Genomic DNA, 25,128 nt, shown 5'->3' with positions numbered 1-25,128 from the left:
TCTCACTGTTCATAGCAAATAGAAGGAGCTGGGCACAGATAACCTAATTTTCACCTGTTTCTGCTTACTGCATATACACTAACTCAATTTAGATTGATCGGCTAATGTTTGCAGACTTACTACAGTGGCACAAGGGTACTACATCCATTCAGTTTATTTTTAAAAAAGACAAACCAAGATGAAATGTTGTTCGTGCTCCTTTTTAATTTTATTTTAGCTCTTTGTTTATCTCTTCACTTCAAAGCACTTCCAATATGAGGCACAGTTTCAGTGTGACAACTTTGTAAAATTAAAACAGAAAAAATGTGCCAGCATCAATCTGCTTTACATTGGAAAGCACAACAGCCTTGAGACAGAAATGACGACTTATGAGAGCAAGCTATAATGAACCCAGAAGTGCTATCTGCAGTAGGAAAAATATATTAGACTGGAGGCTGAACACTCCTGACACAATTTGTCTTCCTCAATAGGAGCCTTCTGTTCCTCAGTTGCAGTGTAGTCAATTCTGACTCCAAAAGCAAGGGAAAATTATCAATATGAAGCCCCACAATTCTGTTGGCTAGCATTTCTTATTTCACCTGAAGCAGCTTAAAGTCCAAATTCAAGCAAATGCAGCACAGAATAAAGCTGAGTCTGCAAGAGACTTCCCCCGCCTGTGGCCTGCCACTGCCAAGGCAGGACGGAAGGAGGGACGGAAGCTGCCCCAGCAGTGGGAGCTCTGCAGGGCAGGGTGACCCCCGCCAGCCCAGAGGCACCCAAGCCACCTGCCCCACCAGGAACCCGGAGAGCCACCCAGGGTACAGTCCTGGCAAGTGGGAGCAGAGGCTGCCAGCAATCGCAAGGATATGAGGCAGGGTGGCCCTGCCACCCTGTCTCCCGTGACAGTCCGTCCCTGGCAGGAACAGGCAGGGGTGCAGGGCAAAGGGCCCAGGGTCCGAGAGGGCTCCAATGCTGCCAACTGGCTCCCCATTCCCCCGTTCAAAAAAGCCCAAATCTCATGGCAGGAGAAGCATGTTAGTAAATACCATCCTGTTTAAGGGGGAGGTTAGAGACAGTTAAGGGTCTGATCCCAGCAGTACCAGTAAAAATCAGCAGTAGGTGCTGAGCCCTTCTCAAATTTCACTATTGCTGGAAAATAAATTTTACTCTCTAGTGAATTGCATTCTCAGACTCCTTTGCACAGACCTCCTTTCATTATCTGTGAACTGAAATATATTTACCTTTTTCCTGTTCTTTTCACAACAATCTATCTAAGGCACAATCTCAAGCCTTTTAAAATACATTGTTAGCAAAGGGCGCCACATGAACATATATACAGCATGTATGCCAATGAGTGGGTAGCACTACTTTATATTGCTTTCCAAAGACATCCACTAAAAAGAGCTTCTGGTAGGCTCAAAGCAGAGACATTTTTCTGTCTTCTGCTTGAAAAAACTTTTTTTCTTTAAGAGCTGGTGAAGGCTATGAACTTGCTTTCTAACTTTTCATTTGTACCATTTTACTTCATACACATATATCAAAAGCCTAGATTGATTATTTCATCTACTTAAAAAGCAAAAGAAACAGGTTATAAATTGAGTATATCAAATAAAAGAATAGTTTCTCATTTGATTTTTCAAGTGCAAACTTGACAGAGTTCAGTTAGGGCCAACCAGCCTTAAGTGTGCATTGTTGCAGAATGAAATACTAGCAGCAGTGGAAAAGAAAGCTAGACCTGAAGTAATCTTAGTAATTAAATAAAAAAAAATAAAAAAGAAGTATTTCTGTGGCAGTGATCATCATAATCATATGAATATATAATAGTATGTAATAAATTCTAAATATTGAATCATTTTAACAAAAATTAAATCACTGTAAACCTAGAATCTGCACGTTAGACCTGTGCTTAAAAGATAACCGGTATCAGACACTATATAAAAGTAATTTTAACAGAACTAACATCAATAATTTGATGTTTTATACACTTGTATAGTATTATAAATACACATTATTGGCAGCAGATTTATTTCCCAAAAGTGTTATAATCTGTTGGCATATTGCCACACTTAAAAAAAAAAATAATTTTATTTACAGGAGCATGCATCTGGTTCTAATGAACTAACTTTACCTGGTAATATCAGTGTTTGTATGATTGATGACATCAACACAATAGCGTCATCAACGTGTCTCTCAAAACAGCCATTTGAAAATGACAACTGCATACAAACTAGACACTGAAAGGTAAAAAGGCAGAAAATCACAGCTGGGCATAAAGCCATCATTTGGTTCAGTGTTTTGTAAACCAAAAGATAGCTTTGTTATTATTAACATGGTAATCCCTAATCTAAAAGTATTTCTACTGTTGACAAATTCCTGCTATGTTTGGAGATGCTTTAAGCAGAAAACCATACACCAGAGATTCTTTTCTGTGTATTAACTAGACTATCAATTTGACCATAACACAGTATCCATCTCAAAGCATCCTGGCTAGCAACGTTCGGATCTATCTATGAACAGTGATCCAGGCGATTTCCCTTCTCTTCTGCATGACGGGATGGAGTGTTTTCCCAATGCTTAACAACAGGGAATCAAGGATGGACAGAACAGGCTGAAGACTGAAGTGGAACTGACTTCTTTCACCCCAAGAGTTAATTCTGCTATTTGCAAGTTTACAGGGTAATTTCTAAGTAATAAAAATATTGTGTAAAAACTTGTCTAGCCCATTCTGACTGTCTCTACTCCTCGAAGCCTCCCTGTCAGTAACTCAAGGAGAACTTGTAATATAAGCTAAGTATATAGTCTTTTGCATTTTTTCCACAAGGAGCAAAACTTTCTGATTCAAGCTGTTCTTACCACTATACAGCAGACCACTTCAGTCATCAATATTTTCAGGGTATCTTTTGTAGAATATTCTCCCCTCAGATATACAAGATTACTGAATTCACTCTCTCAAATGGAAATCTGAGAGCATGCAAGGTGGCTCACACTACACATGAAGGAAATGCACATACATTTATCCGTGTAGCGTACGTTAGTCACACTGGCCTCGTAGATGGTCTTTGTGCCACAGAATTTTCACCAATACCATTAATTAAGAAAAAGCCCATCTTTGCAGAAGCACATAGAAACATCTGATGCCTAGGCAGCTATGGCAGATGCCTCACAGATCTGAGGAAAATGTTCCCTATGTTCTTTTAAAGAAAAAATATGGTTAAGACACTAATTCTTTGGGTAAAGAAAATACCACTACAGGTACTTCTGAGAAACAAACATATTTGCCACTAAGAACTGCAGCATTTCACAGACTTTATTTATTTATTTTTAAGATGAAACATCCATACTTCGGCTACGTCTTTTGAAACCAAATTGAAGGGGATATCTTTCTTCCTGCTGGATAAATAGAATTTTTTCTTCTTTGTGACTTAAAATCCATTTAATCTGTGGGTTTTTTTGTTCCCTGGCCTCTTCTCCTTTTAACATGCTTGCTACTTCTCACCAAAGTGTTTTGTAAAATTCCCCTTGGAATATGCCTCTTCTGCATCAGAAACAGAATTCATTTGGGCTCTTACGGAAAGTGTCAAAAGATGAGGCAATGACGAATAACTGGCCCTTGCTCAGTAGTGCTGCTGGCAGAACTTACTTTACCCCAAAACGATATATTTCTATTTGATTCCCATTCTGCTGCTTGAAGGACAGAAAGATTTATGCAGATCATTAAAGAAAGGGAGGTGTGGGGGTGGAAGTGAACTCACGATTTGAGGAGCCTTCACCATATTTCTTAGACCGACATGAGGTCAGCTGAAAAGGAGGGGTTTCCTTTTGTTTCTGTAAAGCTGACAGATACACCATGAAATCGATTGTACTTGGTAATTCCAAAAAAGCAGAAGAAAGGAAAAGGAGGTGGCCAATTTATCTCCACAGGTGTTAAATGTATAATCATCTCAGATGCACCACTATTAGCTGAATGGAGCAAGCACGCTACAAGAAACACAGCAGCTCCTTTATTTGAGGTCCAAGTTCGTATCACTCTAAGCCAGCTGCAAAACAGACAACAGAGCGAGTGCCAACACGGAGAGTGATTCTGCTACCTCTAGGATACCATGATATGCTCTCAGCCCAATCATGTTACATGGTACGGCTCAAATACAGTAAATACAGTACTATGAGTATCCCTTGGGACAGATGCAAAGAAGAAAGCTGTTTTACTTGAATTTTAGAAAGAAGCTTGAGAATCCATATGTTCTAATTGAAATCTACATTAAACCAAGGCCTAAGCCAAGATGAATTAAAGGCAAAACTTATTAATATTTTGAAAATATAAAAATAATTTAAAAAAACATAAGCCACTACTCAACTTGATTGTCAAGAAGAAAAAAAAAAAAAAATCAAAAATCTTACGGGAGCAACTGTTCCTGTAAGATCTCTCATAGGGGCCAAAGTTTGGGGGGGGTTTTTTGTTTTGTTTTGGTTTTGTTTGGGTTTTTTTCTTTTTTATGATACTGCTTGGGATGTGTAAAACTTTGAACTGGCAAATACCTTTGTTTGGGATCTGAAATACATCATAAGAACAACTGTGCCAGATCAGACCACAGGTATGTCCATCCTTGGGTGCTCAGGACCAGAATACCAGGGCGCCTCACAAACATGTAATTATTGTCCTTCATAGTGCAGGGAACAGTGACAACAATTTGCTCTTGCATCAGCTCAGTTATTCTAGAGTCTAATCACTTCCTTTTTAAGATTTACTTATTTAATAAATTGTTTATTTATTAGGTTTTATTTATTTGAAGTTATTTCAAAGAAGTTCTACCGCCTGAGTTATGACAAAAGGTCATATTAGACTCACAGGTCAGAAGAAACCATTGCAATTACTGACAAAAATCGAAGTTGAGATGTTCATTTGAAATCTTGAATCTCACTGCATCACCCTTACCATTTTAGTCTATATTCATAGTAGTCTCAGTTTACTATTCCCAAATCTAACAGGTCAAATACCTGCAACACCAAAAGCACACAATACACAGAAGCACTAAAATATTCTTCCCTTCATTCCAGTTGTTATCGTAAGAAATTGCTTCATAGGTGTGGAGTAAATTAGGATCTGCTGCCATAAAAAAACCTGAATGTGCAAGTTTCAAAGAACACTATGTTATTATTACAACTCGAAAACCTGTAAATCCAGATTAGCTGAGACACCAACTACACGGGAGAAGAACAAATCCCCAGATAAGGTCTCTCCAACAGGATGGGTGATTTAGTGTCTAAGGGGCCTCTCCTAAAAAAAAAAAAATTAAAAAAAAAAGCACACATCCTTTGTGAATAACTATCAACCCTGTAAGAGAAACAAAGCCACAGATGTCACTTTCAGAGACACAGAAATACTAACCAGAACAAGAGCAGTGTCTCATATATCAGTGCACTGCAAGATGACGTATTTAAAAATCCAAAATCAGTTTTTTCCTAATGTCACAGCAACGTTTGGGTCTAAGTAAGTATCAAAGATCTGTGCCATTATTCCCAGTTGTCCACTGGATTCCTATGTTTATGGAAAAAATTATTTATTTAGTATCAGCGTTTCAGTAGGACAGTGACTGAGAAGCTATTTTATTTTAGCTAAATGTTTCTAGAGCTTGACAGTAAATGATATGCATGAGCCATGTTGACTGTCATCTTCCACTTTTAATTTGACTGTCAGACATACAAGTAACTTGCTAATGTTTCATTCCAATTTCAGCGCCATGAGCCTGTTGAGTAAGCTGCCTGCTAAAAGCTGTTCCAGATGGAATGACAGTATTTTGTAGGACCCCAAAGATGTAGCTATAGAGATGAATACGTGTCAGCAGCATTGAAAGCATGACCTTTTTTCCCCCTTTTTTTTTTGTCAGCAGTTCTTATTTCCACCCTATAATTTTTCCACATTCTTTATAAGATAGGCCACATGGGAAAAAGAGGGAGTTTAAGTCTCTCAGCCATCTTCCATCACCTGCAATCACATCTACCTGACTACACGAAGCAGAGGACAAAGGAGGAAGGTTTATAAACAATCAGGTAGCTTCAAAATGACAGCCAAGGCCCCAAATTTATTTTAAAAAGGAAACAAAACCCAGCCCTCTACTAACATAAGTTCCTGAACGATAGAGAACTTCGATGGTTTTCATAATAGATACTTTCTCTCATGAATAGTCAGTAAAAAGCCTGCACTCCTCTCATTGGAAACAGGCTTTAGAAAACAACACATTAACAATGAATAACTTCTTTTACCGATTGTACCATTTTTACTGCTAATTTATATACTATATTAACGTCACGTAACATTCATTATTAGCTCTTATTAAAATAAATCACAAAAAGTCTACTTATCCTTCTCAGATAAAAATATGTAAATTACACCTACTGCTCATCTTAAACAATACAGGTAAAATAATACACCTTTTCTGAAACGCAGGTTGTGCAAGGAACACAAAGACGACTTTTTCCCCCCACACACGTACCTCTCTGCACCCTCAAAAGAGGAAATTACCTCAGGGCACTTCTGTCCTTTTTCAGATGATCAATTCAGTATTATGAAGTATTACAAATATTTCATTTACATTTCTTAGTTTTTCCTCTACAATATAAAGTAATTTCTGTTTGACGCAGAATGCCACAGCACACAGTACAAGGAAAGGGGAAAAAAAGCAGCGCAGGGTTGAAAAACAACAGAAAGAATTGAGAAGGAATGGCTTTTGTTACATTTGACAGCCCTCAGCTAGCTGCATGGTTGGATTTATAAAAGGGTCTTTAAGAGCAGCAGTTTTTCATGGTGTAAGAGTGCCACACAGCTCTGGTTCCTGCAGTGCCTCACACCAACAACTTCAAAACTAACTCACTGCAGATGTCCCTATGATCATCTAATCAGACATCAAAAGCAATACACTGACAAGCTCCTGCGCTGATTAGGAGTGTTCTATATATGTTCTGCAGCGTAAACAGACACACAGTAGTTGCTTTAAAAATGGATTCACCCACATCAGAATTCCCTTTTAAAAACCTCAAACTGTTCGGAACTCCCCAGCTGAATGACAGGAAATTCTTTTAAATCTCCCCAGATTTTCTGTTCAGCTCCACACAGCAGTATTTCAAGAGCGGGAGTTAAATTATTAATAGGAAAACTTTACCAGAAAAAAAAGTAAATGCCTTCCAGAATTTAAAAACCTTGCTATTCTGAATGGCAGTCCGAGAGCACACCACCTCAGGGAAAGCAGTCTGGCCTCTACCTGCAACGTACACTGAAATACCCGAGCTGTGTTTCCATCTCTACTTTGTTTGTTGTCTAATTATTATATGTCAACAAGTACTGGATTTAAAACATTACAAGTGCACCATCCTTCCAGCACTGCTAGCTCTTGAAGAATTACTGCATTTCTCCCAATCTCTGGTTTCCTGCTCATAGCCCACCTCCTGGAATCACATAACTATGTGAGATTTTCATATTGAGATTCTAAAACACGCAAAGGGATCAGAAATTAAAACTACCTGATGTAGTCAGGGTGAGTAAACATAGTGGACAGAAGTTTTACCTTCTAAAATCAGACAATACAACCCTCATGGCAGCGCAGTCTCTTAGCTCGAGCCTTAGCAGAAACCCTTTGGATCAACCCAAGGTACAGACTCTACAGCAATTCCATCACTGTGTCACAACCAGACCTTTTCCGCCCTGCCCTGCTTTTAAATAGCCCGATTAGATGAAGTAATATTTCCACCTTTTTCTTATAATAAAATATCCACACATTTTGAAAGTACTACTGATAATCTTTATCTCAAAGCCAAGCTCTGATTGTAGCATATCTTTGTGTTTACGTATGTACATAAAGTAGTGTGTAAAAGGAACAAATCACAGAGCTGCATCATGCCCACATTATGCTAATCTGCAGACGCTTAATCAGGAAGGCTAATACATTACAAACACAATTAACGGCCAGAAGAACCAGAGGAGGTTTCGACCTTTTTTAACAAGGGCTTGAAACATAAAAATGTTCTGATTATATATGAACCTTATCCAAAATTGCAAATTATATGTCCACAATGCATAAAATACAGTCAATTTCAAGTCACATCTAGGTAAAAATTGAAACTGTATTGAGCCACTGGAGCAACTCTTCAATTGATCCAGCATCTCATTGTATCTTTAAATACGGATAAATGCAATTTAATCAGCCATTCCCATTGATTAACTCGAAGTTAACCTAAGTATTTATCGAGGAAACATGCAACTATAAAAGAAAAGAAAGTCATGCTGAACATAGCATCCCCATAATAATCAGCAAGTTAACAAGAGGAGGTGAAACCTTAGTCCTATCAGAATTAAGGCAAAACTTCCATCAAGTTAAATAGGACCACAATCCTCCATCTCAAACTCCTGACAGATCAAGTCTTCAGATAGTAGGGAAGTCTGTCCCTGGGCAACGAGAGAGATAAGCAGAAGTAATAGCTCCAGAAACGAAAGTTCAGATTTTTTAATTGTACCTTAGCAATTACTACCTAGATGAACTGGACTGAACAAAAGTACCAAAATGTATTCCGCTCCCAAAAAGTTCAAAACCCCAAAACCAACAGAATCCCACAATTCAGACTTTCTGCCCCACTGCGTCTCATCTTTATCAGAGTGGAGCTTGAGTGGAGGGATCCAGCTAGGAACTTCTGAGCTGGCGCAGAGAACCTGAATCTGCAGCTCCTCTCAGTAAGCTGGGGACGAGTGCTGAGCAAGCGTTAAGTGGCCAAAGAATGCTTCCTCCCTCTGAAAGCCTTCCACTGTCTCAGTCACACAGCATGGCTTCGCTCCAGGGGAGATCCCTGGTGGAAGACTTCACGGCCATTGCTAAGCCCACGTTCTGCAGCCAGGCCATTCACTGCCAAAAAGCAGCTGGACCAGCACTTGGCTATTGCCCTAGCAAAGCTAAGGCCACCAAATTTTTCAGCAAAGTGCGTTAAACTAGTTACACTGCCCTGAGGTCCTCTCTGGAGACCTAGGGAGGGAAGTTTCCATTTTTGAAAGCCTGACCAGGGCTCTGCGATTTTAACTAGACAGAGGATATTAACAGTTGCCTTCATAAATTAACAAATTCATTAACAAACACCTTTTCTTCAATAACAGATTCAGATGTTTGTAAGCCCTATTTTTCCCTGATTACAGTCTCCAAATTTTTCAGTGGCAGCTATCACAATAAGGAAGGAGAGGATTGGACGAAAAAAGAAACTCAAATTATGTACCATCTGTTAAATGACTTCCAGTCTGAGAGAACAGATGCTGGACTTCACTATCAGTTTTTGATTGATCTAGAAGTACTTGGTTAATTGGGGCTAAAACTACAGCTGAGACAAAATAAATGTCAGAGAAAATATGAAAGAATAGCTCAAATTCTTCTCAAACTACCTGGTCACTCAGAAAAGAATTTGTAATTTTGGTAATCATCATATGGCATGAAAAAAAAAAATCTTCCTTTGAAGATTTGGTATAACGTCTAAAAAACAGAATATACATTCTGCTTAGATTCTACAAGTACTGTAAACAGCTCAAATGGTTCATCAGGTTCATCCACTTCACCTGAACTGGATAGTAATTTTCTTCTCTGATATTACTGCGTGTTTGCTGTTTTATTTTATGCATTAATTACTGTACATCTGTCCTGCACTCTCCTAGAGACAAATCAGTGCTGTATTCAGAGATTCATGAAAATCGCCTCTCAAAAATCTGATCCACTACCGCTGTATCTGTACATAGCATATGAAACAGCATATAGTGTAACTACGCATATTTCTACATAGAACCAAACTGTAGTTCTACATATGCCAAACACCAAAACGCCAGAAGTGCCAAAACAATTAAGCTAATTATGGAAGTCAGTTTCAATTACAAAATGATTGCTAAGATAATTGTGGTATAAATACAGAGACTTAATTTTTACTACATGCACTGAAAATTGTTTCATCTACCAACAGCTCTGGTTTTTCTAACTTGCGTACTCGTTTGTGGCAAAGGAAATGCAGTATTAATTTTAAACTTTCAGCAACAATATACAGAACAAATGAATTTTCTCTAAATACTCCTTTAACACTTGCATGACGGAGAGTAGCTGTATTCAAAACGCAGTGTACAATTGTTCGTGCCATGTTTTTTCATTTGTCAGATATCGATTCTTCCCTGTGTTTTAAAACAATCTGTACCTAATTTAACCTATGTTATTTAAGCTTTCTACGCGTCCCAAAACATTATGCCAAAGCATATTTCAGTATGATTGACGACAAGAGTTTTAGAAATGGTACTGTTGCAAAAATAAGAGCTGGTGTAATGTATTTTGCTGTTAACAGATTTTCACTTTAACAATAAAAACTTTCAACCTTCTGGGCCTTTTTTCCCCCACTTACATGACATTTTAAAAAAATCCGAGAGCCTTCTCCACTGTTGTTATCTGTCCAGCTCTGACTGGTACACCTACAGCTGATGGAGGGATGCTCTGCGTTTTACGCATAGAGAATTCCTTTAAGCCTAGAGGATTCTTGTGTACTGATGCAAGTTGACTTTCTATTTACTTACCTCCTTCACATGAACTTAACTGTAAGTTTAGTCTTAAATCTTCGGCTGAAAAGGTTCCCACCTCCGGCATGTGTTGCCGAACCCCGGTTCTTTGCTCCTGCTCCCTAATGTGCCAATATGGCCATTTGCGGAATGTCACTATAAACTAGTTGTGATCTAGGCTGAAACGTCCCCCTCGCACTAAAGGAAAAGGCTGGGGGTTTCTGAGTGTTTTTCATTTCGAAACAAAACAGGGATCGATTGGTTTACACAACTGGGGATGGGGAGTGAGTTGCAACACTGTATAGGGAAGCTAAAGGGGAAAAGGCATAAATTTCACAAGCAAATGAAAGCAGGTGGAACTGCGCCATCATTTAAGGCAGTATTCATTTGGCATAAAGTATCGCAGAAGCAGATCCACCAGAGCTTTCCAGGCAAACATCAAGTTTATGAAAAAGCTCTGTTCTGCTTGATACACTTATGTATCCCAGCTGACATTCAGAGATTCTAAAGAATTCACTCTTTTTATAAGTAATATAGGAACACCTTCCCCACACATAAACAAAAAGCTTCAGGCCTTAAAATTGCAAAGTAAAAAAAATGTTGCCCAAGTGTGGCCAAGACAGTATTACTTTTAGAAGACTGAAGACAGCCTACAATAACACCTGATTAAGAGTCACTGCACCCTCACTAATTGTGTCTTTGCTCTAATATTTAGTAATAACTATGTTGAAAACAAATTTGTCCTCAAAAAGGAAGAGTCAGGATGAAAAACAGAAAAGTGAGAGAAAGAAGAGACCATGCAGGGTAGTAGCAGGGTACCAAAGGAAGACTGAAACGCCATAAGAAAACAAGGGAAGTGAAAAAGGGTGCAAAACCAACAATGCACCTTAAAGGGTAAGTACATTTTTTCCACTAAGCAATGGTAAACTGGACAGTAAGACACTGAACAAACAAGCAATTGCTAAAAGTTCCGTTCATATTCCAGTGCCTTATGTCACCATTGAACTTTACGTAAATATTTTATTTTTAAAAAAGAGAACCACTGTTAATTGACTGTATCATTTAAAATAACCATTTTTGTCCAGAGGAAACTCCTTCCTTTACAGAAAACGAGTACAATGCACTTTGTTTTAGATTCAAATTCATATCTAACTTATAAAATTCCTATATGCCAACGAGTAAAAACAGTTTTTGCCTTTAAGAAAAAGGTGAGTTACATGACACCTACTGCCACAACATGCTTGAGACTGTGGTCACTGGGATGAGAAGCACTTGGGTGGAAGTCAGCAGGTGGGCCCAAAGCCGGATCGCTGCTCCTGCGCACTAGAAGCGGTGTGCCTAAGAGACAAAATAAACAGCAATGGTTCAAGGGGGCTACATCAACACAAGGTAAAGCTTCATGTGATTTAACTGAGTGGTGTGCAGTGCTGAAATACGAGTTTTTCTGTGGCAACACCTACCTGGTAAATTACTAGATTTGATGGCGTTGTGCCATTTAGTATTTACTAACCTAAAAAAAAGAGAATATTTTAAGCTCTGTTATACAGACTTTCATCCACGAGCTGCTAAATTAGACAAACAGGAGAAAAAGGCACCTTCTTAGAAAACCAAATAAGTAATTGCATGTATCTGTGACCACATGTAGCATCAATTTCTGACAGGGAAATCATATGCTTGATCTAAGGAATAACTGAACACAGGAAGAACTGGACTGCTACTGTTGGTTCCTACAACTGGTACTGGTTACTTAACTAAACCAGAACATGGCCTAAAGCCTTTCACTTGATACTAAGGGTAGTTCTCATTGTGGTGTTCTGCATTAACCCACCAAATGAGATCTCACAATCTCATTTTCAACTGTTCCTTACTTTCTCCTCGTGCGTGTCCAAAGGTCATACTGAGCAAGTGCTTCCCTCTCCCATACCAATTATACAAGCCCACATTTAACCTGTATGGAAGGTCGCTTTGAATATGATGGCATGACCATATACATATCTATATATCTCTCTATACATATATATGGTCATAAATTTTATTTCCATAAGCTCACAAGATGCAATAGTCCGTCAGCATCACTTCTGTGCCTTCCCAACCTGAGGCATGTAAATGACAGCTCAGGCACAGGTTTTTGGTATGGAGGCAGCTGAAGGATAAACGGATAACTCCCTACATTAACTTCATTTAGTAACTAACGTGCCTTGGGCTGGCTTTGCAGAGACAGCCTAAATAAGGATATAAAGAGGAGAGGGGGAAGAGCTTTTATTCACAGCAGATCTGCCTCCCACTACCAACTGCCAGGATTCCCAGGGAACAGACGTGGGCAGTTGCAGTCGTTTCAGAGAAGCTGTAGACTAAACAGCTTCCTCTTGCAGGCATCTCCAATTAGACTCACCAACTATTCACGTCTATTCTCGTGCTGTCTGGGAATAACCTCAAAGACCAGTCAGCAGCTTCTAGTGACACAGCCATCCAGTTAGCAGAACACACTATAAAACACTCCCTGCAGACCTTCCAGGTGGGGCAAGAGGGAAATCTTTAGTAATATGAGAAAGGAATTTCTCACATTATCCAAACTGTAACTAAACAAAAATGACATTTTTTCCCCCAAGTCTCTCCAAAATAATTTATCTATAGGTAAATAAAAAAAATGAGGAGAACCATTGGTCTAAGACAATAGTTTTTCAAGTGTTGCAAGTGAGTGAAAACAAGATTGTAATTGTCAGTTATAATATTAATTATAGTGGCTGGGACTGACGGCAGCCATAATTACTAGATCTATAATAGAAGTTTGAACGTTCAACAGTTTCCTCATTAGAGAGATGCTAACAAAGCCATAATGATTGTACCACATTCACTCACAGCACAACTTTGTAATTATAGCTGGAATAAATACCAGCACCTGACGCTGAGGAACAACCAGAGAACCTAACGCTCTTACCCTTCCTCATGGCGAGCAACAGTTTTTATACCCAGGTAATCCCTTCTATCTTCACTTATGCAGGAAATCAATAAGAAAAGCAAAAGTAAGACTTAAATTTGTCTTGAGGTATTGAGGGAATGCTCAAAAATCAAAAGGTGAATACTGTTTTTTCTTCCAAGTGATTATCATCTTGATATCAAGAGCTATGCATGTTTTTACAAGGCAATTCTGAAGAAAGGGATTGATCACGACATTTATCCATTTTGTGTGATTTTCCAAAGGTGTCAGTAGGTCAAAAGGAGCCACATCTCTCCAGTCAAATCTTCCTGTTCTTCACATGGTGCTGAAGAGGTTTTTTTTCCCCCTCTAAGCACATTTGATAAAAAGGTGTATAAAAGCTAAAGCCAAAAAGCGTTGGATTTTTAAGTCACTCCCTTCTTTAAGATAAATACTTATTCCTTAAAATAATTGTTTTCCATGTATGACCAAAGTGTTTCTGGTGACCTGTATCCAACTTTCAGTCTCTCTTCAATACAACAGTTTGAAAACAGATGCTGAGACACTTTTGTATGATTCAGCATAATTTAGTCTCCAACTCCTTTTAACATAAACATGAACAGTACGGAGAAACACTCTTGCTAAAGCACCAGAAAGCTCTTTACATTGGCACTTTTATTTGTAAAACTTTCACAACTCAATGAGCCGTATTCTAAATTCGAATTACAACATACTGTTGCTTATACTCCTCAAGGCCTCCATCCCAGCCCCTTTTCTCATTTCTGCCCTCCTTTTTCCACAGTGAGAAATCAACAGTAACCCAAAGTGGATTAAAAAAATTCCCCACAGTCAAGTAAAGAAGCCAAAGATGAAGGGGGACGTGAGGGGATGGAACACAACCCAACCCAAAAAATCACTTGTATCAAGCTCACTCTTTCTCCCAAAGCCAACACTCTGAAACAGATCTCTCCTTTTCCGGAGCTGTCTTCTACAACCAGCTCCCCATTGCTCTCTCATTGCTCTGGCTGAGCCAAAGATGAGGTTTCCCATCGCTGTGACTGCCGGGAGACAGGACCCTCATTTGTTCCAGGGCCTCCCAGTTTCCGCTGCAGTTGAAAGCTGTCTCCTGTACCGCACCATTCGCATAATGCTTGTCTAAGTAGACAGGACCATACATCAGCACTTCTGCCTCCTCCCTGTACCGACTGCTGCAAGGTGCTGTTTCTACCACATTCCCCCATCCCCAATTCTGAAGACCTTTTTCATTTGCTTTCTGCCACTGTTTTACAGAGAAACTGAAGCAAAATGGCATTATCCAATTCTCAAGTTTACAGCTGTTTGAAGTCTGAAACGAACATTTGCAGGAGCATTATAAATTCAGTTTTCCGATCTGGGAAGATGGCCGTGCAGCTATTTGCTTTCTTTTTATTCCTGCACGTTTTTGTTTATTGCCATGAGGTTATGAAATTTATGGTGCTAGTCTGGAATGCTTCCCTTCTTGCACAAAAACAACTGGACTTTTTCACCATTGCCTACAATGCTTTCTCTTTTTTCTCTATTTGTTGTAAATTTTAGGGTCCTACAGATCATTTTCTTGTTGAAGAGAAAAATGGAGTCCATTTGGTTAATTTTTTAAAATATATTTACTGACATATAACATCATTTCTTTTACAGAGATATCACAAATTGTAACATCTCTGTGAAGCAAGTCAGCTGCAGTCTTTAGCTAAAATTACCCAAAACAGTCCCTCTGGCCCTCACTGTTTTACATGCGTACACCTCAAAGACACTGGGGCACAAAAGCAACCTTTTATTAGACAAAAGTAAATCGAACCAAAATGCGCTCTCTCACAGGGGAAAACAAATGGCAAGCAGGAAAATCAGACGAAAGACTTGAGATGACGCGGTACTCTCCTCCTTTGCAGGAAGAATCCCTTATTCTCTTTCAGGAGACAGCAGTTCTCAGTGGCTCTCCTCTCTCTATCTCCCCTCGTCTTCTCTGCAGCTCAGGCTGCTCCCTGCCATAAGAACCCCTTCCCTGCCACTCAGTGCTCCAGCCTGCGCCTCTCCTGCAGGCTCCTTTCTTTCCTCAGCCTCCCTCGCCTCTTCTGCACTGCAGATGCAGGGCTCTTGAAAGCCAAGCACTCTGGGAAGAGAGAAACCTCCCCAAATCCCACTGCCCAGGACTCAACCTGACTCAGGAGTCGGACCACATCCATTATACATACAGACCTTGAATTTGTTCGTCACTGTCTTCCTTAGACATGGATGAAATGTAATGAAAACTCATCACTGATACCATTTATTATAGACATATTATAGACAATTATACATACTTACTTAAAGAGATTCTGATATCCGTTTTCTTCTGTCAGGAAACAAAATGTTGCCTTTTTCCTTACTGGTTTCCTTTTCTCATGCTGTGTTTTCACATTACTCTACTCATGCTATCGCATTTGTGCTGAACATTCATAACAGCCAGTGTAAGCTCAAGCAGAAAATTCATCTTTCCCCTGAATGACACACAGAAAAACTTCTTTCTACAGATCAAGTTGATCATAAAACCGTGTTATTTACAAGCATTACTGTTCTGTGCCAGAGGAACTCCGATTAAAAAAACTAGTTATCCTCATCTCACTGCATTGCATCAGTAATTTACAGACAAGGAAAATTCAAACACATGCCCAAGACTAAAATTTTTCTCACGATGACAACTTTTAACCTCAATCACTGCAGGGTATATTTCCCCTTCTTTCAAAATTTGCACAGAGTACCTTTTGTTATGGTACCATAGCATCTTCTAAGCACACGTGGATGTCTCAGCCTTATTCACAATACATACTCTTTGACAAAACTGATAAGAAAAAGTCCTGCGGTTTTCCTTCCTTAGAGGAAACTCTGTATCATTTACTTTCAAGCCATATAGATCAATCTTTTCCTTTTGCTAGCATCACCCTCAAAAATTAGTATCTACGCAGATTCATGGTTAACAGTGTATTTTCCCTGAACTCTGATGTTTTGGAAATATTTTTTTTTTAACTGCAAATATGGTTGAAACAAGCATATGGTAGAAACTACACTTAGATTTAAATTGGTTACATCAGGAAAAAAAAAAAAAAACCAGGAGAGAGAAGTTCTGCCATTTGTGCACAATTAAAAACTGAAAACTTGCATCAACACAATGGCAAAAGAAACATTTCCATGCCAGATGTGATCCTATTTTCTTATTTTGTTTTTGTTGGGTGGGTTGTTTGTGGTTATGGTTTTTTTTAATTCCACCAAAAAGCTGCCCACAGACATTAAAACATACCCTGAATAGGAGCGCACTTTGCCTCACTTAAGCCTTGTGGCGAATCAAAAATCAGCATTTGAGGTTAGCAGGGGGCTGACTAACCAGACGTGATGGGTTTAAGAACACTGCGCAACTTCAGATAAGTAATGTAAGGTTTGGAGTTCAGGATCCAAACGTGGTCAGGTGAACGCTGCAGCTCCAGCTGTCCCTCCTGGGGTCCACCTGAACTCTTCAGGGTCTCTAGGCTCTGAGGTCTGGAATCAAATCTGATGCCTACATTTAGACAGCCAAGTATCTCTCAGGGTGACCACTAGCACAAGTAAAGATTATTCCAACCCTTCCTTAATTTTGCTCTTGAGCTCTTAAGTCTCCTTGCTCAGGAAAGCACAATTCACCTCCAGGCTGAAATCCTTTTATTCTTCAGGATTTAGGTTGCAGGTTGCTGTTACAGGGCCAAATTCAGAAAACTGCTGAAGACACCCAGAGCTTATCACCCACAAGCATATTCGGTAGATTGTGCTATCTATAATGCAGTCAAATTATGTAATAAAAATTGATTTTAGCATTGCTTAGGGTGCAAACATTCTCAGATGACTTGGGTAAGCTGACAAATCGAGCAACATAGGAAATGCAAGCACTACATTAGTGGCATACAACATATTAGGAGGTTTGTTTGTTTGTTTTTCCAGGTAAGAGGGAAGAACTATTTTAAAGAACAAAAGATACACTTAGACAGAATTCCATAAGCTGGTAGAAAGAGATTTACAGTAAGTCACCTACACAGTTAAAGTCATAATTTTAAATTCTGTTCCTGCATATAAAAATGTCAACTATGATGGGAAAAAAGCTGTCCATCAAGTCTGTATCAAACTGTCAACTGCTAAAGGCCATATCAATGACAATTACTCTGCTGCCTGCTTCCAAATTACACTTGCCTGGACAGACAGACAAATGATTTTCTCACCTGCATGTGCCTCGAAATATTTTTTTAGAGCTCCTTCTGAGGAAATCACAACAAAATTTCAAGTCAGAGGTGAAACAAAACACCATAAATACTACATGCATGCACATACAAATGTGAAATTGCACTCAGGCATAGACGATTCTTGGCTGGAAGATCTCTGAACAGACACAACAAAGACAACCCCCATTTAAACCAGAGAGCCGTAATGACTTTTAAACTGGTCCTGTCACAAAACAATTCAGGCACTGGAAACAAAATATTACAAGCAGGATATTAATTTGTATTTAAATATAGGAAAAGTCATTAATATATGGCTATTTTTCTTCTTTTTATCAGAGAATTTTCACATTTACAGGCATACAGACAGTTCTGCCGGTCAGCACTTTTTGAGAGCACTAAGCAATCAGTGTGGGTAAATTTGGTCACCCTCAGATTTATTGCTTACCACCACCTGAGGCATCCTGTAATAGTTCTGCTGTGTACTTAAAATGTAGCTGAGATTAGCTTGTACGTTCTACCATGTGATAGGACTGTACCATTTCTTTTTTATTTTTTTTAAATAGGTAATGCTCTGACGATGTGACTTTTATGTTTAAAGCTAACTCAAATTGCTCATAATAGCACCTATCAATACAATTTCAGATCTACAGCTATCTGTTCTTTCCAAAGTGCACGCTGCACTTTTTAAATTCCCATGGATACAAGATTAGATTAATGAACTAGGATGATGTAACAGTTAAGACAATTGACTTAAATCTATAAACAGATGAAAATCCATTTCCAGCAAGCTCTCTCTTTTACGTATTAACCCACTGCAGAACAAAGTTATTTCCCTACCCTCTAAATGAGGCGTATTGTTTCTTACGAAGAAAAATAAAAGCAATCGCCTACAAGTAAAACCCATTAAAGGCTTGAAACAGAGATTGTTTTGGGGTGGTGTTCTTCAAAAGAATAATTTTCTCTGGTTGCACGTGCTATAACATATTAAGTCAGATTTCAGTTACGAAGTGCACAACTTGTTCTCACTGTTTTATGACCAGAATGAGGTTTCCTTGGTGTTGTCATTGTCAGGAAATGAAACTGCCTAATGAAACCCCTATGGAATATGTACATTTACACCTTTTGGAGTTTCAAAGATGGACACGTAAGAATCACTTATGTACGTTTTTTTCAGTAACAAAGTTAATCTAGATCCCATTTTCAGGATCAAAATCCACATCCGTATAAAAAGGCGGCAACCGCTTCTCATCTTAAGGCACTAGGATATGTATGTACCTGCAGAAGACGTACAAGTAACGCTGCTACTTTCTCCCTGTTTCAAAATTTCTCTCAAGAAAGTTTCCAGCTGAAGGACAGTATCAGTTTGGATCTTAACCAGGTATTCTTTTCTTACACTTAAGGCCACAACACATATCAGATCTGCAGTAATTTCAGGATCTTCTCGCTTCTGTCAACACAGTGCTCCTATTTTCAGCTCTTCATGAGACAGACAGGGGATGTGCAGAGTTACTGGAGTGCTGGGAGCACCATGACTCTGCTCCACAGGGTCTTGGCTGCAGGTCCCACGTGGAAGAGACCAGGCAGAAGGGAAGGAGCTGCAGCAGAATCCCCCCGTCGCAAAGATTAATCACTGCACTCACAACAGGGAGGTGTGATTTTTTTTCCCAACCCGAGCTCTAGCAAAACGTGCAACTCTTATCCTTGCTGGGCTGACTGATTAGGAGCTTTGTGAGAACACACTGGCTATTACCAACAAGAATCAGCACTTTCCACCTCAGGCCAGGCTCTCTCTTAATTCTTGCCCAGGTGAAACATCTTTGTGAACCACACCGACATTGTGCCCCCACTGACTGATGCACAGCCTCTAAATTCCAGCTTCAGACACAGGATTAAAAATTAGAGCAGCTTCAAAGATTTTCTGTTTTTTAAGTATCATTTAAAAAAAATAATTACTTTGGGTTATATTAGAATTTCCCTATACACACACAAAGTTTTTTGGTTTGGGGTGGGGGCTTGGGGTTTTGTTCTGGTTTGTTGTTTGTTTTTTTAGAATGTAATCTCTTTCAAATGGCATTCAGATGTCAATGGAAACTAAACTTTAGATATACTTAAAAATACCAGTTGCCTTAGTCATCCAACTTGCTGGACACAGCAGAAAGCATTCATCTTATTAAACAGACTGGTTTTTTAAGCAGCATATTATCTGTAGTTACTGAATTTAAATCAATCATTTTAGGCTAATATATCCTATAAGATTTTAAAACTAATAGATCTCAGATTCTCGCACCTCATTTTTATTCACAGATTGAAAGGTGAAAATAAGCATTTCTTCTATTTCAATTCCCAGCCCATTTCTCAACTTCAAATTAAATACTTAATGAACTGTACTAGTTGAATAAACTGACACAAAGAAAATATTCTGTGCACCTGCAAAAGAGGCCACGCTGCCAAAAGCTGGTTTAGCACTTCAGCTAACATCAGTTACAGGTGCTTATGCAGTCACTTTCCACAGTTCAACAGTTTAATTTTCTTTAAAACTTTGGCAGCTAAACTGTACAGCTTGAATATCACTTTGGTAGCATTTTATTGCTAGTAGTAGAATAGTAAAATACTTTTTTTTTACTATTTTAATGGTATTTGAAAGGAATATCACAAATTACAGCATTAGTATAGGCTTTTGTAAGATTTAAACATGACCCGTGTTTTATATACCTGATCTAAAATAAGAAGCTTTTCTGTTTTGACCTTTCCTTGAAAAAGAAGTCCTATTATGATTATTTTCTATTCCGGTCATGGAAAACTAGTTTTAGTCTCAAATTTCAAACTTCTTCCTGTAAATTTTAAAAGACATTAAGATAAAATAGTGAAATCTCCTGAACTTGAAACTTTCTGGAATGTTTCAAGGAATGATAAGAACATAAGAGCAGCTATATTGAGTCCACCTCACCCATTATCCCGTATCTAACAGTGGCAGCAAATACTCGGGGAAAGCGCATAACAAAGTGTTGTATCTTACCAGCTTTCAAAAAAGTAATGTTTTAAAGATTTCCAAATCAGAGTGGCATCTAGACCATATTTTAACACTCACTGGTGAGCCACCTCCTGTGAATTTGTCTAATTCTATTATAACTCATTGATTTTTGGCCTGTAATACCAAATTACACAATTTAGTTGAATGCTTCATGAAAAACTTAGTTTTGGGTTGTTTTGCTTTGTCATCTGTTGAATGATAGTTTTGTTCGATACTCCTAGTTTTCACATGGTGAGGAAAGTGAGTAATCATTCCCTATTAATCTGTCTTAATATTTAAAATGGTAAAATGACTATTTCCGTAGGAAAGTTAAAGAGGACTCAATCGCAGAGGGTCATTTGTCCCTTTTTGAGGGACGGTTAAGAAGAGATGACCAAAATGCTCTGAAGGATTCCTCTTTCTAGTGAAAATACTACATCCTTCTTTGACTTAATGTCTACACTAAACAGGCTTCCCTCTAATGAAGCAATGAGTTGTGAAGAAAGCAAAACATAAATCAACAGCCAGTGTGTCTATGGGAAAATTGTGCAACATATTGGGAGGGATGTGCATCTTTTGCCAACTGTGTTCAGGAGTAGTAAATACACAACTCTCCATCTTACTTGGCTGAGATTCTAGATATCTGTTGTGAGAAACAATCAAAATCTGAAGTGGCACTTCAAAGTAAAGAGACAAAAAATTAACTATCAACTAAGGCTCTTGAAAGGGTAAATTAAATAGAAAGCAATGAAAAAGAACTACATGGCAACAGGCAAACTGAATCATTTAACTGTGATTTGTAACTTCTCTAATGATGACTTTCATAAAGATGGGTTCGTCTGTATACTGGAACATGTTCATACGGAAGCAAACAGTAAACAATCATTAGCAAATAAACATTGCAAAAAAAATGTGTAAAACTATATATTAGTTTGGTTTCTTAAGAAAAAAAGCATGATTACTACTTCAAGATCTTTTGTTGGAAGTCTTTTTTTTTTTTTTTTTTTAACTTGAACAATTTCAAACTATCAATCAGCCAAGCTTAGCAGGCTCATTTTCAACATGAAATACACATTCTGCCATATTGCCTCAGAGCTAATACAGCATATAGTACTGTAGAGATCTATAAACACACATACACACTCCTTTGTCTTACCTAGCACTAGAGTGCACTGACAGAGATTGCACTATAGTCTTCCAGTATGATACTATACCATAGCCTTTCAAAACCTTCAGCTACAAATATTTATCTTATTAAGTGATCTGTTTCTTTTTAAGAGATAGTACTTTTGAAGCTAGCTATGCTTCATAACAATATACAAATACTTGCAAACACAGCAGCATCACAAAATTAATAAAATAGACAAAAATTTTAGGAAAAACACTGACATCAGAAAAAGCGTGTCAAAAAGCAGCATAGATGTTGGTACTAGAATTTATTTTACATCATTCTAAGCCCCATTCATCATCATGCCCAAAAACTTTCCCTGAGGCAATAAAAGGCTGGAAATGAACACCTCGGCTAGAGAGCTACTGCAGGAACATGTGTAACTTGTGATGAAAAAATATTTTTCTCCCTACCTAACTTATTTTCACGGGGATACCCCTTGGCCCAAAGTGAGGCCCATTAAACCAAGTGCAAAGGGAATAGAGACAAGGAGAATAATTGAGGAGAAACAATCTTAGGGGGAAATCAGAGGCAGAGGGGCTATTAATAAGAAAAAGGGTTATTTGGTAACCAACTATGCCCATACATTTTTTTACCTACACTACTACTGAATTCTTGGGTACACAGAAAGGAAGGAAAGACTAGCTTGTTTTCTAAATGGGCAACCCAAAGCCAGAGAAACACATGGAATTCTTTTTAATATATATCTTTGCAGAAAGCATTTCTGTATTCTTTTACTGCAATACAAAGATAAACTTTAGCTATGCTGGTGCAAAGCTCATTTCCATGAATCAAGGACAAGTGAGTAATACCAAGCTTAAGTCATGAGGTCAAAATATACCAAGCCTGAACTCTGACTGAAATGAAAAGTTATCTTCAAACCTTTAGCTTGCCTGAGAACAGAAACCATTTGTTTTAGGAACACAAGTAGACTTTAATTGATCATCACAATTCTTTAAAACCAGATTAAACTGAATGCTGCAGAGGAGAAAAATCTATCAAGTATAGTGTCATCCTCACAACACCTCTGACAAACAGCTCAGAACAACGTTTGATATCACTACTATGAGAGCAGCCTTCCAGTGCAGAGAAAGATAATAAAGTCATATTTGCTTAAGGAAATAAGCAGTATTGCCTCAAACCACAGAAGGCAGCATGTGCTTCTGTAATGCATTTCTTTTGAAACTTACCAATTTCAAAATGTTAATTTTCCCTGAATCATACAGGATAGAATTACTATATGCATGTAGTACCCTCAACATTGTAACTCTCAGCCAATAAACTGACATTGCAAGATTAAGATGAACAGCATAGCTTTTATGTAAGAAAAAGTGTCTTTCCTACTTAGTCTGACACAGCATGTATGCTGTATAGAAGCATTAGTAACATTTTGTTTATCAAATGAAATTTGCAGCTCATACCTGTTTTCATACCTTTTAAAAAAAACATAATCATGTGGTTTCCTCTGTGTTTAAAAATACACTGTCTGTATATCTGTAGTATCTCAACACCAGCTTGAAAGAGGATGAACCAAATATATGCTGTTTGAAATGCCCCCAAGCCTACATACAATACTTCCACTTCAAAGCAGATGAGAAAGAGAAGGAATTCTGTCCGAGCTCTGAAGTCTGAGCACAGAAACAGATGACATCCATAGCCTGGAGGTAACAATTTAAGCCCTGTCAGGCCTATCAAGGGATAAACTTCCAAAGACTCCTGGAAGAAACCTTGCCTTCAGTTCCCTTGGACTTCAAACTAAAACACTGCCAATGGAAGCATCTCTGTTGCCTGACTTAGCAACTCAAACACGTAGGGGCATTCAAACTAAATAAGTGTTTTGAACAACCCCATGAAGTGTGATTTAAGCTAGAGAAAAGCCCAAACCCACAGGAATATATTAAGCTGATTAATTATATCCTCTATCTGAAACATCTTCAAGGAAATTCAGTAAGAGTGCAAGAAACCTTTCCCAAATGTTAAAGAGACATGGTCACAACACCGATGACTGTATCAAAATGTAAAACCAAAACTTTCTAGGCTAGTACTGTTATTATCCTGTACTAGACCTACCAAGGGCAGGAGCACTCCCAGGTAGCAATCTCTGTTTTCAGGAAACAAATGTCCACTGCGAAGACACTATATATCATGTCCTGAACTGAAAGAACTGTTCAAAAGCACAAGTGTCTCAACATAGCTTGAACTTCAGCTATCATGGCCATTCATAAGCTTATTTTAGGAGAGAGACTAATCAGCCATTCCAACCATCATTTGCACCCAAGTCTTCAACCTGCCTAGAACACTGATCCAGATGGCCTTTCAGTGGGAAAAGACACTTGCCCTACTTAGCAGTAGGAGTTAAACTCCTATAGTTTACAAGACAATTTCAAAGCCTGCTATCAATAGCTGTTATAAGTAATTATTTCTTTATCTAACCTCAATTTTAACTAAACATTAATAAAGGTAAAATTCATTAAGAAGCTAAATTTTATTGTAATAGCCAACAATCAAAGTATAACACTTGTACTCAAGAAAACAATTTCAGGAATTGTACTCAAGAAAACAGCTTCAGGAATTTTTAACCCGATTCCCAAAGAAAGGGATAAAGAGGAAAGAATAACTAAAATGAAAAAAAAATCCCCAAATATCGTGGAGATACCGACACATACCTCACTTTTTTCCCTACCTTCGTATTCACAAGTGACAAGTATCACCAAATACTGTCTGTCTTACTCCAGGCAAAATCATGACTACTTAACACCAAGGAGAGGAGCAAGAGAAAAGCAACAGCTAAGTTTGTGTGCACTCGACCATCGTTTATCAAATAAAGCAAATGAAACACTAAGCCAGTCATGAAGGCATTTCCAGCTCAAAGTGACATGTCCATAAAACGGATCCTCCATAAATAAATTAGTGCTCTCCTTCCTCCCCACATTGACTGAAAAGGAACAAACAAACTGACACGATGAAAAAACCCAAATGGCTAAACCTCTTACTCCGCCTTTCCTTTTCCACTACCTACTATGCAGGGAAAACCACTAGAAAAGAACACTAAACTACTAGGTGCAAAAGGAAACCAGAAGGGCCAGGAGCACGCTTACGGGTGCAGAGAAAATTACAAGATGGCTTAGGAGGGCCAACAGAACTGCAAACATTAAAAACTCAGACAGTTCAACTAGTTTAATTGAAAAGCCGTGTAAGAAATTGAAAACTCTCCTACTAAAAGCAAAGCACCTGTACTGGCAT

The 25,128-nt window shown here is 38.4% G+C and overlaps 1 protein-coding gene across 4 annotated transcripts in view; it reads right to left on the bottom strand.

Annotated features, from left to right (window-relative positions):
• Positions 1 to 25,128, bottom strand: part of PARD3B (par-3 family cell polarity regulator beta) — a 426,608-nt gene that overhangs the window by 261,537 nt on the left and 139,943 nt on the right. For all 4 annotated transcript variants that reach the window (XM_054210091.1, XM_054210094.1, XM_054210092.1 and 1 more), the window contains one exon: positions 11,763 to 11,872. In XM_054210091.1, the coding sequence (XP_054066066.1) occupies positions 11,763 to 11,872 (110 nt within the window). The remainder of the gene's footprint in view (positions 1 to 11,762; positions 11,873 to 25,128) is intronic.

Source organism: Rissa tridactyla, chromosome 7 (genome assembly GCF_028500815.1).
Source record: "Rissa tridactyla isolate bRisTri1 chromosome 7, bRisTri1.patW.cur.20221130, whole genome shotgun sequence".
Taxonomy (NCBI): Eukaryota; Metazoa; Chordata; class Aves; order Charadriiformes; family Laridae; genus Rissa; species Rissa tridactyla.
The sequence above is the reverse complement of the archived record's forward strand: the minus strand, read 5'-3'. Positions and strand labels throughout refer to the sequence as shown.